At 34.5% G+C, this 15700-nt stretch overlaps 1 protein-coding gene and 1 pseudogene across 1 annotated transcript; one reads left to right on the forward strand and one right to left on the reverse strand.

Annotated features, from left to right (window-relative positions):
- Positions 1 to 519: 519 nt before the first annotated feature.
- Positions 520 to 7394, forward strand: LOC126690216 (3-ketoacyl-CoA thiolase 2, peroxisomal-like; annotated as a pseudogene).
- Positions 7395 to 13617: 6223 nt separating this feature from the next.
- On the reverse strand, positions 13618 to 15211 carry LOC126689725 (galactinol synthase 2). The gene is made up of 4 exons (XM_050384916.1): positions 14800 to 15211; positions 14203 to 14523; positions 13931 to 14065; positions 13618 to 13830 (listed from the first exon to the last, which is right to left on the reverse strand). The coding sequence occupies exons 1-4, from the start codon at positions 15103 to 15105 to the stop codon at positions 13618 to 13620; spliced, it is 975 nt and encodes a 324-aa protein (XP_050240873.1). The 5' UTR covers positions 15106 to 15211.
- Positions 15212 to 15700: the final 489 nt, after the last annotated feature.

The raw sequence follows: 15700 nt of genomic DNA on the forward strand, positions 1-15700 counted from the left end.
CCCCGAGAAAGAATTCCCCATTTGATAGTTGGGCTAATCCCAGGACTGCATGGATTCCCCAGCCTACCCTCGGATCCTCAATACCAAGGGAATTGGTGCAACTGCAATATAGGGCCATACGTTGTCAAAACACAGTTAAAGTCCCTCGCTGCTCGGCTACCCTCTCGGATGAAATATTTAGTATTTATCGTTCTCAGACGGTCGCCGCGCATGCATTACAGGGCATTAAGCCGTTATCTCAATTGGTAAGGTTCTGTTTCAAGGTTTCCTACTTTAAGCATCACTAAAGGAAGATACATACATAGCGCACCCGTTCACAAAGTAATTGCTGCAGAAAGGAAAAGTATTTGCAAAGAAATAAATTCATCTTTTATTAAGACAAAGAAATAGTACAGCGTACAATGAAAAGCTGGAATAACCTTATACTAAAACTAACTACATAAGCGAAAAGAAAGATACAAGAGAATAAAGAGAAAGCCGAGGAAGAAGTGCAGAGGAGAGGTTGGCTGCTGTTCCAAGATGTTGTTCAAGGAAACCATTCCTCAACACTTTTACATGCCTATAACTCAAGCAGCCAAAGAGTCCAACTCGGGGCTTGCACCGTTGAAGAAAAGGCGCAGAGAGCCCGACTTCGGGCTAGCGCAGCTGAAGAAAAGGTGCAGGGAACCCAACTTGAGGGCAGCACCGTCGAAGAAAAGGTGCAGGCAGCCGGAAGTTGATGGGCCTCCACGTAACCACGCCTGCGATATAGCAGACGGGGCTGATGGCGGAAAACTTTACTTCTGACGCACCAAGAATCTGGTGCGACCAGTACCTGCTTCGGATTTTGACTAAAAGAAGGAGAAATACCATTTCCCCCTTTGTCAAGACGGAAGATTTTCTTGAATCTGTGCCTCCCTTGCCCAGACCACGCTACCTTGAGTCTCGGAAGGACCCGACGCCTCTGTGGCGGATGGAGTTCCTTTACCCCTGTCCGTGTCTCAAACATATTGCACAAAGGGCGAATAGCACTGAAGACGAAAACTGTGATTATAGCTGAAGGGTTATGATTTTGAAGAGAATCGAAAGGTTTGTGTGTAAGGAAAATAACCTCTTATCCTACTTATATAAGAGGTAAGGTGGGGGCATTCAATTCATGCAGCTTCCCAAGGAATGCTACAGACAAGGTAGAGTTGGCTCAATTTCCAATGCCCTTCGCAATCGTAGGATCTGAAGATCCTCGTGAAGGCGCGCCTTGAGTATTGAAGCGTCAAAGGACTCCACGTGAGTGGGTAAAGGAATGCCTCTAATATGGCACGTCTCCCATGTAAATGTTAAAACACAAATCTTAGTAAAGTACAGAATCTGAACAAGCTATGATGTAAGCCCAACATTACCAAAACCCCCATCCCCGATTAAAAGTCGGGCAGCAGGATTTTGAGGGGCTATTGTGGGGGCAGAGAATTCGCGGCCCAGGCCCACTCTACATTAGGGCCCAGGGCCCAAGCCGAGGGGAGCCATTGCCGAGGACGACCTCATGCTCGGCACCTCACGAAATGCCTGAAGAAAGGGGCAAACTGAGTGTAGGGGCAGAGCAAGGGAAAAAGCTGCCAACATCATAATACAAAACCCTGTATCTGACAAGCTCATACTCTAAACCATACCCTTTAATTTTCCCAACGACCCCAAACCACTCTAGGTATGGGTTGACAGGACAGGTCTGCACCCCAGAAAAGTGAAACTTACACGTGGACTCTAAAGGGGGAAACAAACACTAGTATAAAAGGAGAAACCCCCCAAAAGAAAGAGGGGAGTCCCTCCCCCGGTAAAAGGGAGAAAGGGAAGGATATAAGGCTCCTCGGACGCGGTCCGAGGACTTAAGTCCTACAACCCGTACTAATGGAGGGCTTAGCTAGTCAAGCCAAGCCCGCCCATATAAGAACTTCCATAGATGCCACGATGAAACCGTCCACCTGTGTCCAAGGTCATGCCTTTCAAGCCCACTCTCTACAAATCATATTGTTGGGGCCCTTTGCATTCGAGCCCAACGTCATTCTTGGGCCGTTAAATAAATCGTGTCCCTACAGTAGTAATTTGTAATTCGGTACTTTATTAGTAATTTCACTAATTTTTTTTTCAATTTTTCTTTAATATATATTATGAATTATAATAATGGTTATTTTTTATTTTTTTTTACTCGGAAAGTAGGATCTTACGATTCTCAAAGATTAACTGAATGTAAGATGGTTGCATTATATGCTGGTTTCCTTGGTGGGTTTTGCTTTTCCAGCCCTTAATTTGTTAACCTTGAAGTTATAGAGGTTTAATTGCTCATGTATGTCACAATTGTGTTGTGTAGAAACTGTGCCTATTGGGACTGTGGATAGGCAATGTTCATCTGGGCTTCAGGCAGTTGCTAATGTTGCTGCAAATATAAGAGCTGGATTTTATAAAATTGGTAAAGAGCATATCCCCCCAAAGGGAAATTATTAGGGCCACCTGGTAGAGTCTGCCACCTTCTTGCATGAAGATGGGCCCCATACACATGGGACACAATCATGTGAGAATGGAATAGGCTCCAGGCGGACTTAATAATTCACTATGCCCCACACTGCTTTGTCTTCTTCTTGTATTTTTTATTTTCTTGGGTTAAAGATAAAGATTTGTCTCTATTAATTTCATACAGGCATTGGAGCTGGCTTGGAATCCATGACTTCTAGTCAATTGGTAGGGGAAGGATCGGTGAATCCCAAAGTACACTCTTTCTCTCTCATCACCTTTTACTAATATGCATATGATTGTTGGAAAAATACAAGACGGGATAATTAGGTTCTCATATGATCTTCCTCATAAGTATAGGTAAAGATTTTTGAACAAGACCAAAACTACCTTCTTCCCACGGAGATAACCTCATAAAATGTCGTACATCGTTTTGGTGTAACAAGGCAAGAACAAGATCAAGCTGCAGTAAGTTGAATGAACCTTTCAGTGTTCAAAGCGATCCAATGCATTTTTTTTTCTATTGATTTTCTTAAATTTTTCCTGTTAGGTCTAGTCACATCAACGAGCTACTGCTGCTATTACCTCTGGTAAATCTAAGGATGAAATTATTCCTGTACCAACCAAGGTATCCATTATTGTATTTCAATTTTAGGCTTTGATAAGAATTTCACTATTCTATTGCAGTTCTAGTAGACTGTTATTGTGCAAGAGCATACATGGTTATTTCATTTAAAATAGATTTTAGATCCAAAAACTAGTGACAAGAAGACTGTTACAATCTCTATTGAAGATGGGATTTGACCTAATGTAAGATTTTCAGATCTGGCAGAGCTGCAGCCTTTTTTTAAAGATGGGAGTACCACTGCTAGTATTGGATACATAACACGCATGATTATTTTTCTCATAAACGTATCACATTTTTAGTTCGATTCTATACCATTTCATAATTTGGTACTTTTATCATAGGCAATTCTATCCAAGTGAGTGATGGTGTGGGGGCTGTTCTCCTTATGAAGAGAAGCATTGCAATGCAAAAGGGACTACCCATCCTTGGTGTATTTAGGTATGTAACTTCTAGATCATGCTTATTCATTTATCTTAGAAGTTGCTCAAATAATGTCTAGCACATAGGCAATATTCACATTGTCACTTTAATGCACAGAAGCCTACTTTATTATAGTGTTTGGTTTCTATTGGTATTCTCACTACTTCTGTTTGGTCTACATATATTTGTTGGAAGCCTCACCACTTACTAGTCCCTAGTTTCTCTTGTTAATAACAAATTTCACAAATAGTTTCATGGACATTAATTTGAAGTGAAGTATCTTCCACCAGTGCTCACCCAAATAAATGACCATGTAAGTTAATAAGTATGCTCTGTAATTTCAGTGGCTCTTTGAGACAATGTAGTGAAACACAGTAAAGAGGTTTTGTCATTAATTTGCCTTGTCATGGTTTTACATTGTTCATTAACCTTACCATCCTATATTCCAGGATTCAAAACACAATAAAGAGGTTCTTACAACTCCACGTAGAATGAATACTTCTCTCACAACCTCAACTTGGAAACCTTATTCATCATGTTTTTATATGTTAAGAGTTGACTCTTTATGAACCCTAGGGTATCACCCTGGGTGGGACCATGCCTCAAGACATGGATGCCTCTTGTTTGAATCTCCCTTTCCTCCTCTCCTCCCTCCCCTTGCATGTGCTAGGTGGAGGGTGAGGTTGTGGGTTCAAGACCCACAGGGTGCATGTGTTACCAATCTATATATATATATATATATATAGAGAGAGAGAGAGAGAGAGAGAGAGAGAGAGAGAGAGAGAGAGAGAGAGAGAGAGAGAGAGAGAGAGAGAGAGAGAGGTTTACCCTTGATGTAGATAATTAATCACTTAGCGTTTATCATGATTTACTAGACTAAATTAACCCATCTAGTAAATGAGGATTTATTTCCCCTTTTCTATTAAACTTTATGATTTTCTTTTCACTTATCCAAAAAAAATACCAAACTGACAAACAAACATCAATAAATTAATGCAAAACAATTGAAATCAATATATATACATAAAAGCAAAGACCTCATGCAAGAGTATTTGAGGTCTTGTCATGTGGCACTCTAATTTTACATTTAACATTTTTTTACCTCTTTTCATTAGATTTTTTTTGTTGTTACCAAAAAGTTCACATTGACTTATTTTTACTGTTATCTCATTAATTGCTTGAGCCACTATATTAGTATTAAAAAAAAAAGAAAAAAAAAAGGACTATTAACTGCTACCTCCGTCATACTGGCCTCCCACTACCATCAAACCGTCGAAACCCCTACGGATAATTTTCTATTTTTTTTATTTTTTATTTTTAAAACAGGGGCTTAAATATGATGTAAGTTTGGGTAATTTGGTTGGATTTTTGTTTTTTTTTTTTGTGTATAAGTAGAGAGAATATTTAGTGCGCAATGTAAAGCCATATTCTACCATGATTTTAAATAATCTGTAAGAGAGTTGGGCATGCTTTCATTTCATAGTATGTAGTCTGTGAACACAACACAAATTAGTTGATTTTCATGGTCCTGTTACTTTTTTGCATTTATTTTTGTTTTCATGATTTCAAAAATAATAATAATATTACCTTGAGAATGCTACAAAAGTGCAATGAAGTTACTAAACTAATTTTTAATATCTCAAAATGTATATGTTTCTTTACTCTAATTTAGTTTACTTTTTCTTTATAATATATGTGCAACATTTTCCAAAACTGTCTTACATAAAATATCATTGAATAATCCATGTATCGCACGGGCAACTTACTAGTATATTTAAAAGCAGAGACCTAGTGCATTCTTTGAAATTCTCTTTATTTAGTTTTCTACTTTAACAAAATTTACATTTATATTAAAGTATTTATTCATTGAATTAGCCAATAGAGTAAATGCATATATTAATTATCTACTATAGTACATTAATAATTTATATTTAAATGAATTTATATAATTATTTTTTATAAACTCTATATAGAAAATAATTTTTAGTTGGAATAATAATTATAAATTTAGAATATGACATTCTTACTTATATTTAGTTGTTTTGACAACAATTGTCACAAAAGTCTTAAAAAAATTAAATATTTGTGAATTCACTAAAATTAATCTTAATCCGTTAAATTTCCTAACTCCTTTGTGTGTGTGTGCGTACGCACGCTCATGTGTTTGTGTGGAACTAACACGGTAGTATGTATTCTATGTAATTAGAAAGATTACTAATATAATAAATATGTTTATTTTGTTATATTACTTATTTTAAGCATAATGAAATTTTAATATCATTTTTCTAAGATTTATATCAGAAATAATTGGTTTTTTTTTTTTTTTTAAATGTGAGAAACAATTGATTTGAAATATGGCATTTTTACTCAAATTTAGTTATTTTTGCAACAATTGAAACCATATCCAACAAAAAGGGAATTTTTTTTTTTAGTAACACACAATCAAGAATGTAAAAAATAAAAAAAATAAAAAAAAATAAAAAAAATGAAAGATATATGCATTTTTTAGTAGGCATGAAACATGCCTATCTATATTAGCTACTATATCATGCAATTTTCAATTTGTAAACACATATATATAATATGATCAAATCACTATACTACTCTTAGTGTATTCCTATTTTGTCTATATATAAAATAATTAAAGATTACAATTTTTTACAATGAAATTTATTGAAATATCTTTTTTATACATCGATAGTTGGGGGTGAGGATTTGAATCCTGGATGTTTCAATTGGAAATTGAGGTGCTAATCAGTTGAGTTACAAGATTTTTGGCAAAACTTATCGAAATATTGGATAAAACTAATCCCACATCGTGCGGGAACTCAACTTGTTACTTCTAATATACTAAGAAAATTACCTTCTGGTGGTCCTACAGAACTTTTGCTACTATTGGTGTTGATCCCACAATCATGGGTGTCGGCCCAGTCACTGCAATTCCAGTTGCTATCAAGGCATTCTAGTTGCTATCAAGGCTGCCGGTTTAGAGCTTGATGATATTGACTTTTTTGAGATTAATGTGGTATAAAACTATTGTAGAAATACTTAATTTGTGTTTAGGAACTGCGAATGTATAATTAATTAGGAAATTTGCAACTATGTAGGCATTTGTATCCCAATTTGTAGCTTGTTCTAACAAGCTAGAACTTGATCCAGAAAAAGTCAATGTGAATGGATGTGCTACAAGTATATTCTAGAAAATTCAAAATAAGTTAGATTACACTATCTATAATTTTGAAGCGCTGATATTACAAGATATATATATATATATATATATATATATATAACATGCACCTAAATTCGCAAGATAAATAGTAGATGCAAGCATGATGTTATATGGTAATTCTTAAGCTTCTTGTTTGAGTTACTTAGTATTGCATCACAAGTGTCTCATGAAGATGCTATTGGTGACAGGCTTAAATTGTTGTCTTAGACTTTAGTTGGAGCTTCAACATAGTATGGAGATTGTCTTTTATCAACAAAGAAATTTGTTTGACTATTGTGTCTATTACATGTGCTCGCTATGTTGCTACTCTATTGCATGAGATGAAGCATTGTGGAAAAGACTGCTGTTTTGGAGTGATATTAATGTGTATAGGTACTCTATTTCCCTTCTCTGTGTGTAAATGATGTGCAAGTGCAAGCATGTTTATTTGCAAGGGTATGCCACTCATTACGAATGTTTTTAATTGAAATGTAGGCTTTGGAATGGGGGCAACTGTTGTTTTTGAAAGGGGATGCTTTTGATAACCTCTGTAACCCTAGGTAATTCAAAGCAACATTGTTTTATCTAAGGATGCAAGCATTCTAATAATTTGACATTATGTTTTGTTAAAAATCTACAGGGACTAAAGGATTGAAGTAATTAGTTAACATTTCTTCTCTACACTCTTATTCTGCATTTTAGTGTCAAGTCAAATCATTTGGTTATGCTTAGGGTGTTAAGATTCAAACCTTCCCAACCATAGGAAGGAGGCAATCCCATATTTGTTTTCTCCAATTTTCAAGAACTCAAACTTTCTATGTAGTAATCATATGGACTTACATGTGCGATTTAAGTTCCCTCAGTGCATTTTGTCCAAGCGAATTTGAGTTAAGGAATCAACTTTTCCAAATTGAGGTTAAGGTTACTTATCAATCATCTTTTTTGAACTATGCAGAAGTAGGAGTTATGTATATTAATTAATTGCCTTTTCATCCTGGAGGAATTTTCCAGCAACCTGTTTTGTAGGTGAACTTCTTCCCTTAAAGAATGTTAATTTAATTGTCATATGGAATATAGAGCTAGCTTGACTTGAAAAATTTATACTGCCTTATCTTATAGATCGACAGGGCAATTTTTTCTTCCATGATACTAAATCAATTCCTCCACTTTCACAACAAATATTTAAAGTCCTCCACTTTCACAATAAATCTTAAGCGGTAGGTTGTTTTTAGATACAAAATAGAAATTTTACTCTAGTCTAATTTAAGTATGTATGTGTAATGTGAGTGAATCTCTTTTCTAGAGACTTGAATCACCTTACAAGCCCTTATACTTGTAAAGTGACCATTGCGCTATGGGTGCATGGTTGTAAGTGATGGTAGTAAGTGGCAGGTTGTTATGGGTGCACAAAAAAGTAATTTAAGTTATGGATTTAAATTAGAGTAAATAATAACTTACCACATATGATTATTGTGAAAGTATTGTGGATATAGCACTTTTTTAAATAATTATTTTATGTGACCAATATACATCTTCATTTTCAAAGTGTGTGGAACTCATATGGTAAGGAAAAAAAAAGATAATATATATATATATATATATATTCTTTTGTTATTTGCTACTGACTAATTTGCAACGACGAATAATTTTATATATTTCACATACACAATTTGGTCCAAATTCTAATAAATTACAGGCATTCAATCCATATCTTCCTCTACAAAGCTGTAGAGGCTGCCTCTATTACTAGATGTTATGCATGATAGTATTAACTGGCAGACGAGATGGGCAACGAGATTGAATGTAAACGTTGACGGCATAAGATAACTTATGCATTGCACGGCATTCCTTATTTTCTTGTAATCTGAACATGAAAGCAATATGTGTTAGACATGTGAAGTCATTCCTCTTCAATCTCCATAATTTGTTGATGGATCAGTAAATTGTTGATTTGTTATGTATTGGAATTGTGATAGAAATTTGGATGAAGTTTGGTTATTAATTTTTGTAGAGTGAGAGCTAGTTTAGGGTTTAAGTAGGGTTTTTTACAATAACATCTCAGCTATTTCTCGTTTTGTTGTCTATTTGTTCTAGGAAAATTTACAATGACTCGTCAATGTTGCGAAAGTTCCTAGATGGATTTTTTGAACCTCTGTGATTGCTAGTTTTTGTGAAATTGTTCATGTTTTTGTTGAGCTTTTTACTTACAAATTTAGAACGATAGTTTTTGATGTTCTGGTATTGATCATGATGTGCTTCTTCTAGCCAAGCCACAGGTTTGTGTTCTGTTCAACCTTGTTTCCATGTGGTGGTGTTCTATTACCATTAAAATAAAGTAATGGGCAGTAGTTGGAGTTCTTTGTATATCGGCGGGGGATTCACCTGATGAATTGTGTGGTTAGTTCACTATACCAAGAGCATTCTACCACTGTCATGACATATTCTCAATCCCCCTAACATTAGAGCCATTCTTTCTTTTGAGTAGTGACTTCCATGTTCGAGGTGGAGGCAGCTGCTTGACATTTTGAAGCTTGACATTTTGAAGCTTGCAATTCTTTCTTTTCATTGTTTGAAGAGGACGTTCCTGCTTGCTTTTCTTTGCCTTTAGCATTGACGCACGCATTAGGCATACCACTCTTGTACAAGCAGTTCCTTGTATTTCTTAGTAGTATTAGCATCACTCAACTTTTTTCTCATCAATTTGACTGGGTAGTGGGTAATGATGTTTGAGTTTCAGAAACTTCTCTGTATCTTGACGTGCAAAAAAAATCTGCGAAAGGACAATTATATATGTTTGCATCCTTTTTTCATGATTTTGCATGCAGCACATGCCATAATGTCCGTTTCAGAAGCACAAGAAGAAAGTCATAAGTGTCAATTTCCTAATCAAAATTGAGAATCTATATATTGTGTATGGAAACCTCTGCTCGATAATATTTCACTAAGTACTCTTGTATGTATAAGAGGCAACCTAAGAAAATATCACAAACAAATAAGGGGTAATTACCGCAAAGTACATTGCTCAAAGAACTTTAATGTTCAAAAATAGCAGGTGGGAAGCCTCGTCATGTTGCACAAATTGTGTCTGAAAACCTGCGGAATAGTTAAATATAAACAATATTCATGATCATATTCATGATTGGAGTTCCAAATTTTATAGTACGAGACTTAATTAAATAAAACAAACATCTACCAAATCCTCTGGTTTGAAAACACATACCGGTAATTTCTAGTAGTGATGTGACAGAGCCATAAAAATGAGCTGTTATTTGAGTACTCTGAAAGTATTTTCTCTCCCTCTCACATAAAGGTGAGTCTCGCCTACCATCAGCCAATTTCTATGTTTCATTGAACAAACACCCTCTTAGGGCAATTTTCTCACTAGCTATTTGCCTCTAGCACCACTATCTGATTTTTGATAATTTAGAATTTTTGATACCATGTACAGCCTTTTGAGCTCTCTGGAGTGAGGAGGAGAAGAAAGAGGCAAAATTCTAAAGAGGGCAAATACCCCAAGCATATATATATATATATATATGCACACATTTCTTTATGTGTTTTCTCATATATCTTTATTATATCCCAAACTTTATTTGAAAAAGAAAAATAATTTCTTTTTATATTTTATTAAGTTTTTTTTTTCTCCGATATTTATAAGCTATGAAAGAAAAACAAATTTTAAAAAAAAATGAATTTATTTATTTATGATAGAAATTCTACTTCAAGGACGAACTAAGGAGGAGGCCCAAAGGAGCCCAGTCCCCTATGGGCCTAATGAAAAAAATTAAATTAAATTTAGGCTCCTCTACCAAGTAGCTTGACGCCTTCCCTTTCAAAATGATCAGTCCAACCTAATCTTGTCTGGCTCAAACCCATGTAAAACCTTAACCCAAAATATTAAAAAAATTTATTAAAAGATTTTTAAAAAAATAACAAAATAAAAACCAATGATGTTTTGTGTCTTTTATTTTTATTGGTAGATAAATGCACCTTAATGTATTCAAAAATAATGATTTTGGGTATTTGTCAAGGTTGATAGTTCATTAATACTATATGGATACTTATTTGAAGTTTTTTTCTTTTTCTTATACCCTAATCTCCCATATCTTGAAATCATGGGTCCGTTCCTATCTTACTCTAAATGTGTATGTGTGAAACTCCCTCTTAAAGATTTGAAATTTTTAACAGAGGAAGAAAATATTATTCTTCATAAAATAAGTGTATAAGTAACAAAATTTGGAAATAATTAGTGTGTGTATATGTGTATAGTATATATAAACTTCAAATTTGATATTATTTCAAGTTAAGCTATAAAATTTTAAAAGCATAAACGATTGCTATATATGGTTTAAAATTGTTATAATTTAATCATTTTATGAATTTAACAAAAATTGAAGTAAATTATACTAAACTTAAGTTTTATCTAGTTACTAAAAAATATCCCATGGGAATTATAGTTAAAATTTTGATTAGGGAACAATTACAACACAACATATTAATACATATAAAATTTTGATTTATGACCTTACACCTATGCATAAATTTTCACTTCATTTAAGTCCGGCTCCTTGATGTCCACTCAAAATTGATGCTATTTTGGAAATAAAATCTTTCTTGATTTATCCAAAAAATTTATTTTATAAGAAAAATAATAAGGAGATGTAAGAGCATTCGCATCAAGTTCTTGTAAATATTTTTGTCTATTTTAGCATAAAAACTTAATTTTTCTATTTTACATACTCACTTAAAAAAAATAAAAATAAAAACTAAACATAAAATTATCTCTTTTACACTACATTTAATTAAAATATTATTTCTTTATAAATTTTTTTATTATTTTCCAAAATCATATCTCCCTCTCTTTTCAACCAAAAACCACATCTCTTAGTCTCTCTTTTCGAAATCACTCTCTTCTTCCTTTCCAAACTCTCTCTCCTCCACAACCAGACTCTTCTTCCTTCCAAACCTAAGGCTCTCTCTCTCCTCCTCCACAACCAGTCTCTTCTTCTTTTCTAAACCCAAGACTCTCTCTCTCCTCCTCCATAACCGATTCACCCATTGCACAGATCCTCCACAACTAGTCGACGATTCTAGGTTCTCCCACGGACTGATGAGCTTGCATAATCACTATTCTCACTCATGGTGGTCTAATCAACATCCTACCCCGCCATCACAAATCAACCCAAAACACATCAGCAACTAGATCCGTAAAAACCTAAGAACCCAATCCACCAATAGGATTGATCAACGACTTTAAGCGATGATTCCAAGTCCCCCCAACACACCGACGAGCCCATATAATCACCATACTCAATTGTGGTGTTCAACAAGTTTATTAGTGGAAGAGAGAGAGAGAGAGAGAGAGAGAGAAATAAAGAAAAAAGAGAAAGAGAGTGTGAGATTGATAAAAAGCAAAGGGAAGAGAGAGAAAGCAAATTTGACATGGGACAGTGGAAGAAAAAAATAATAAAATTCCAAGCTACAATAGCCATGTAAATATACATGGATACTGTAGCAATTTTGTAAATTTGCACACTTTTACAATCAGTAATGTGAGTATTTCTTGGCTAAAATGAGTAAATTTTACATCTTTTTTCTATTATACACCCACTGATATGAGTGCTCTAAATATTATAAATTGAATTATGAATAGTAATATTACTCGAACTACCAAATATATATTTAGAATGGCTTATTTTTAGGAAATGGTCTTGCTTTTTAATTTCTCTTATCACACTATCAATCCCTTTAAGGATACTCAAGTGATAAGTTCAATGGACTTACTGTAAACCTAGAGCTGTCAAGTTTCATCTAGACAAAGATTGTAAATGGGTTGGGTCTGGCTAGCCTTACCCATTTTTACTGGGCTCATAGGCCTAATAGGCTAGGCATAGCGGCTTGTTGACCAGTTAATGGGCTAGGTCGGTTGGGTCGAAAGAGAAAATGCTAGCCTATGGCCCTGCTCATGGCAATGCCCATTTTGGCTTTAGCAGCTGGACGTAATGGCAATGACCAAGAACTTGGGTTAGCGTCTTATTTTATTAGTACTTTTTTTTATGAGAAATTAATCAAATTTTTTTAAGGGAATAATCAAATTTTATTTTTAAGGAAAGAATCAAATAATTTTAAAATTATTTAAATTCTTTTAGAGTCAAAACTATTTAATTTTTTATTAATACTTTAAATAGTTTTTTTTTCTTTTTTCTTTTAATTAAAAAAATGTCCAACGATTAATTCAAAAAAATAATTATTTAATAAACTAAATAAGGATGGCTATTATGCCAATTTCCTTAGTCCCCATAAGGACTGTCTTTTAAGATTTTTTATTAGACTGCAGGAAATCAGAAATTTTAAATTTTTGTTCAATCTTCCCTCATTTTTGCGGCTACTAATCAATCCAAAAAATAAAGTCAAACCCAAATCTAAAATTTTTAGTAATATACAGAAGATTACACGCTGATGACAAAAACAGAGAAATTAAGAAACTACCAAATCGTACGTAGAGATGAATTACCCGCAACAAGGCAACAACCCCTTTTCGAAGTTCGGAAACCTTCATAAAATTTTGTAGCTTTTTTATCCTACCTAGATTGATAGAAAAACAGGAATATAAGGGGATGAAATTAAAGAACGCAAGCGAAACACCTGAGAAAGGAAGAAGAGAGAAGCGGAGAACGCACCATTTACCAGTAACTGGTATCCATTCAAATTAAATAAATGATCAGGCTTAAATCAACATAAAAAAAAAAAAAGCATTGTTCCCACATTATTTACTTGGCAATATCCAACGGCCAAGGTTGCTACTATAACATAGCAAACTACCCTACTTGTCTTCTTCTAATATTAAGACAGTGGTAGAACTTAGCACTACTAGTAAAACTATTCAAGCAGCCGATGGAGCATCCATGTTATCAACCACATCAATCTCCTCTAGCTGTAGGGCCTCAAAGACAGGTTGAGCTTTTGAAACAGCAATGACATTCTTGTAATCCAAAGACTCGTCCTCATAAATGTCCCACCATTTCTTAATCAGTATCTTGATGTCTTCTCTTTGCATGTTTTCTTCTTTTCCTGTGTACCTCCAAGGCTTTGAACCCTTTATCATGAAAATGTACTCAATTGATTAGCAATCATACTAACCTAATTAAAAGGTGTACTAATTGAAAGCAACCAAAAGTTAATCTTTATTAACATACCGCAGCACAATAGTGAGCAACTTTTATTTCATCAAAGTTGAAATTTTCGGGGTGACGCCAAAGCATGGCTAAAACAAAGTTGTATATGGGAGGGATGGGCTTATATATATCCTTGAAGTACATGTTAAGGAAGTCCTGCAAAACATTGCCCAAAACAGTGTATTTTTAAGTGAAACAAATAAAGAAAGATGGGAATTAATGATGGTTACAAAATCAATAAGATAAACGAACAAGAACAAATTAAAAATAGTGCCAACCATTAAAAATGTTACCTGCTCAGCAAATAAAGTTGGAGGAGTGACTTTGACAGTCTCCAAGAGATCATGGTAAGTTGAAAGCTTAGGCTCATAAACAAACATGCCTGCATTGAAGTAAAGTGGAGGAGGAGAGCCCATCTCAACTGGCCACTGAACCCTTTCTGGACACTGCTGGCAATAGCCAATGTTGTGTTGAGTAGAATTGATCCATATATTCTCACAAAAGCAGTCCATCACAGCATAAAAGTGCCCATCCGGCAAGTCAAACAGGTGATCAATGTTGTCAAACACTTGTATGTCACCATCCAAGTAGATCATCTTGTCATACTCCACAAACTATACGTACCAATAACCAAATCAAATATTGATTTTATCTTACAATATATAGCAATCACATCCTAACCTTTGCAATAAAGACTGTTTTTTTATTTTTCCTAAAAAAAAAAAGACTTTTTTTCTTTAATCAAGAAGTAAAAGAAATATTAAATAAAGAAAAAAAAAAAATATATATATATATATATATATAATAATGTTTTAGATAGGAAAGACTTTATGGCTTGCGTGATGTGCACCATGAAAAACATAACAAGGGTTCATAAGCAAAAGATTTACCTCCCAAATACGAAGTTTAGAATAGTTAATGACATAGTATGCCATAGCAAATTGATGAGCATAATTCTCCGGAGGGCTCAAAGGCACAATCTCACGGACAATACAGTCTTGAGATTCAAGTATGCGACGGTGCTCCTCAGGCACATCAGGCAAAATGGCCACTACAAGAGGATAGGCTGACTTGGCCTTTCTCAGACCCTTAGCCAAACCAACCACTCCCTTCACATAGTCACCATTGCCAGCCAAGAAGGTCACATAGGCTCTCTTAGGGACACTCACAGTTTTGGTTGTTGCTTCTGGTGCCATCTTGGGATTCAAAGGAAGAGAAAGAAACAAGATTTTTTATAAAAGAAAGAAGAAAGAACACAATACTGAGTCTTGCAAGATGGGTTTTGAAGATTAAGGGTATGGCTCTATATATAGGGGATCAGTGGGTGGTGAAAACGGAATGTTTGATATTAGAGGAAATAAATTATTCTATTGTATCTATTTGTCAAATATTATGGCTCTGATTTGGTATGTTTCCATGCAGATGATAAACTCTATGGCTCATTGTGAAGTATGGACATTTTGATGAGGCGATCAACGGTTTGTGTATTTTCTTGTTTAGTTCTTTTTCCCTGCATGGTAGAAATAAAGGGTGGATAAGAATGATCATGGAATGTGATTAATTTTCTGAGGTGATCAACGGTTCCGATTGGATCTAAGCCTTGCCAAAGTAGGTCTAAATCAGTCAATAAAGCAAAAAAATTGCGACATCATTTCCAAATTTTCGGAGATTTGGTACATTAATGCAAACAATTACTATCATATATTATTTCTTTTAACGGAAAATTAAATTTATCATAAATTCAGTTAAGAGGAGAAAGCATTTGCTATAATTACTCATCTTTAACGACGA

The sequence above is a fragment of the Quercus robur genome, chromosome 6, assembly GCF_932294415.1.
Source record: "Quercus robur chromosome 6, dhQueRobu3.1, whole genome shotgun sequence".
Taxonomy (NCBI): Eukaryota; Viridiplantae; Streptophyta; class Magnoliopsida; order Fagales; family Fagaceae; genus Quercus; species Quercus robur.

Coding starts and splice junctions, on each gene's coding strand:
- LOC126689725 (XM_050384916.1), bottom strand. CDS start 15,105: ATGGCACCAGAAGCAACAACCAAAACTGTGAGTGTCCCTAAGAGAGCC. Junction 14,524..14,799: donor CTAAACTTCGTATTTGGGAG/GTAAATCTTTTG, acceptor TGGTACGTATAG/TTTGTGGAGTATGACAAGAT. Junction 14,066..14,202: donor CAACTTTATTTGCTGAGCAG/GTAACATTTTTA, acceptor AATGTTTTGCAG/GACTTCCTTAACATGTACTT.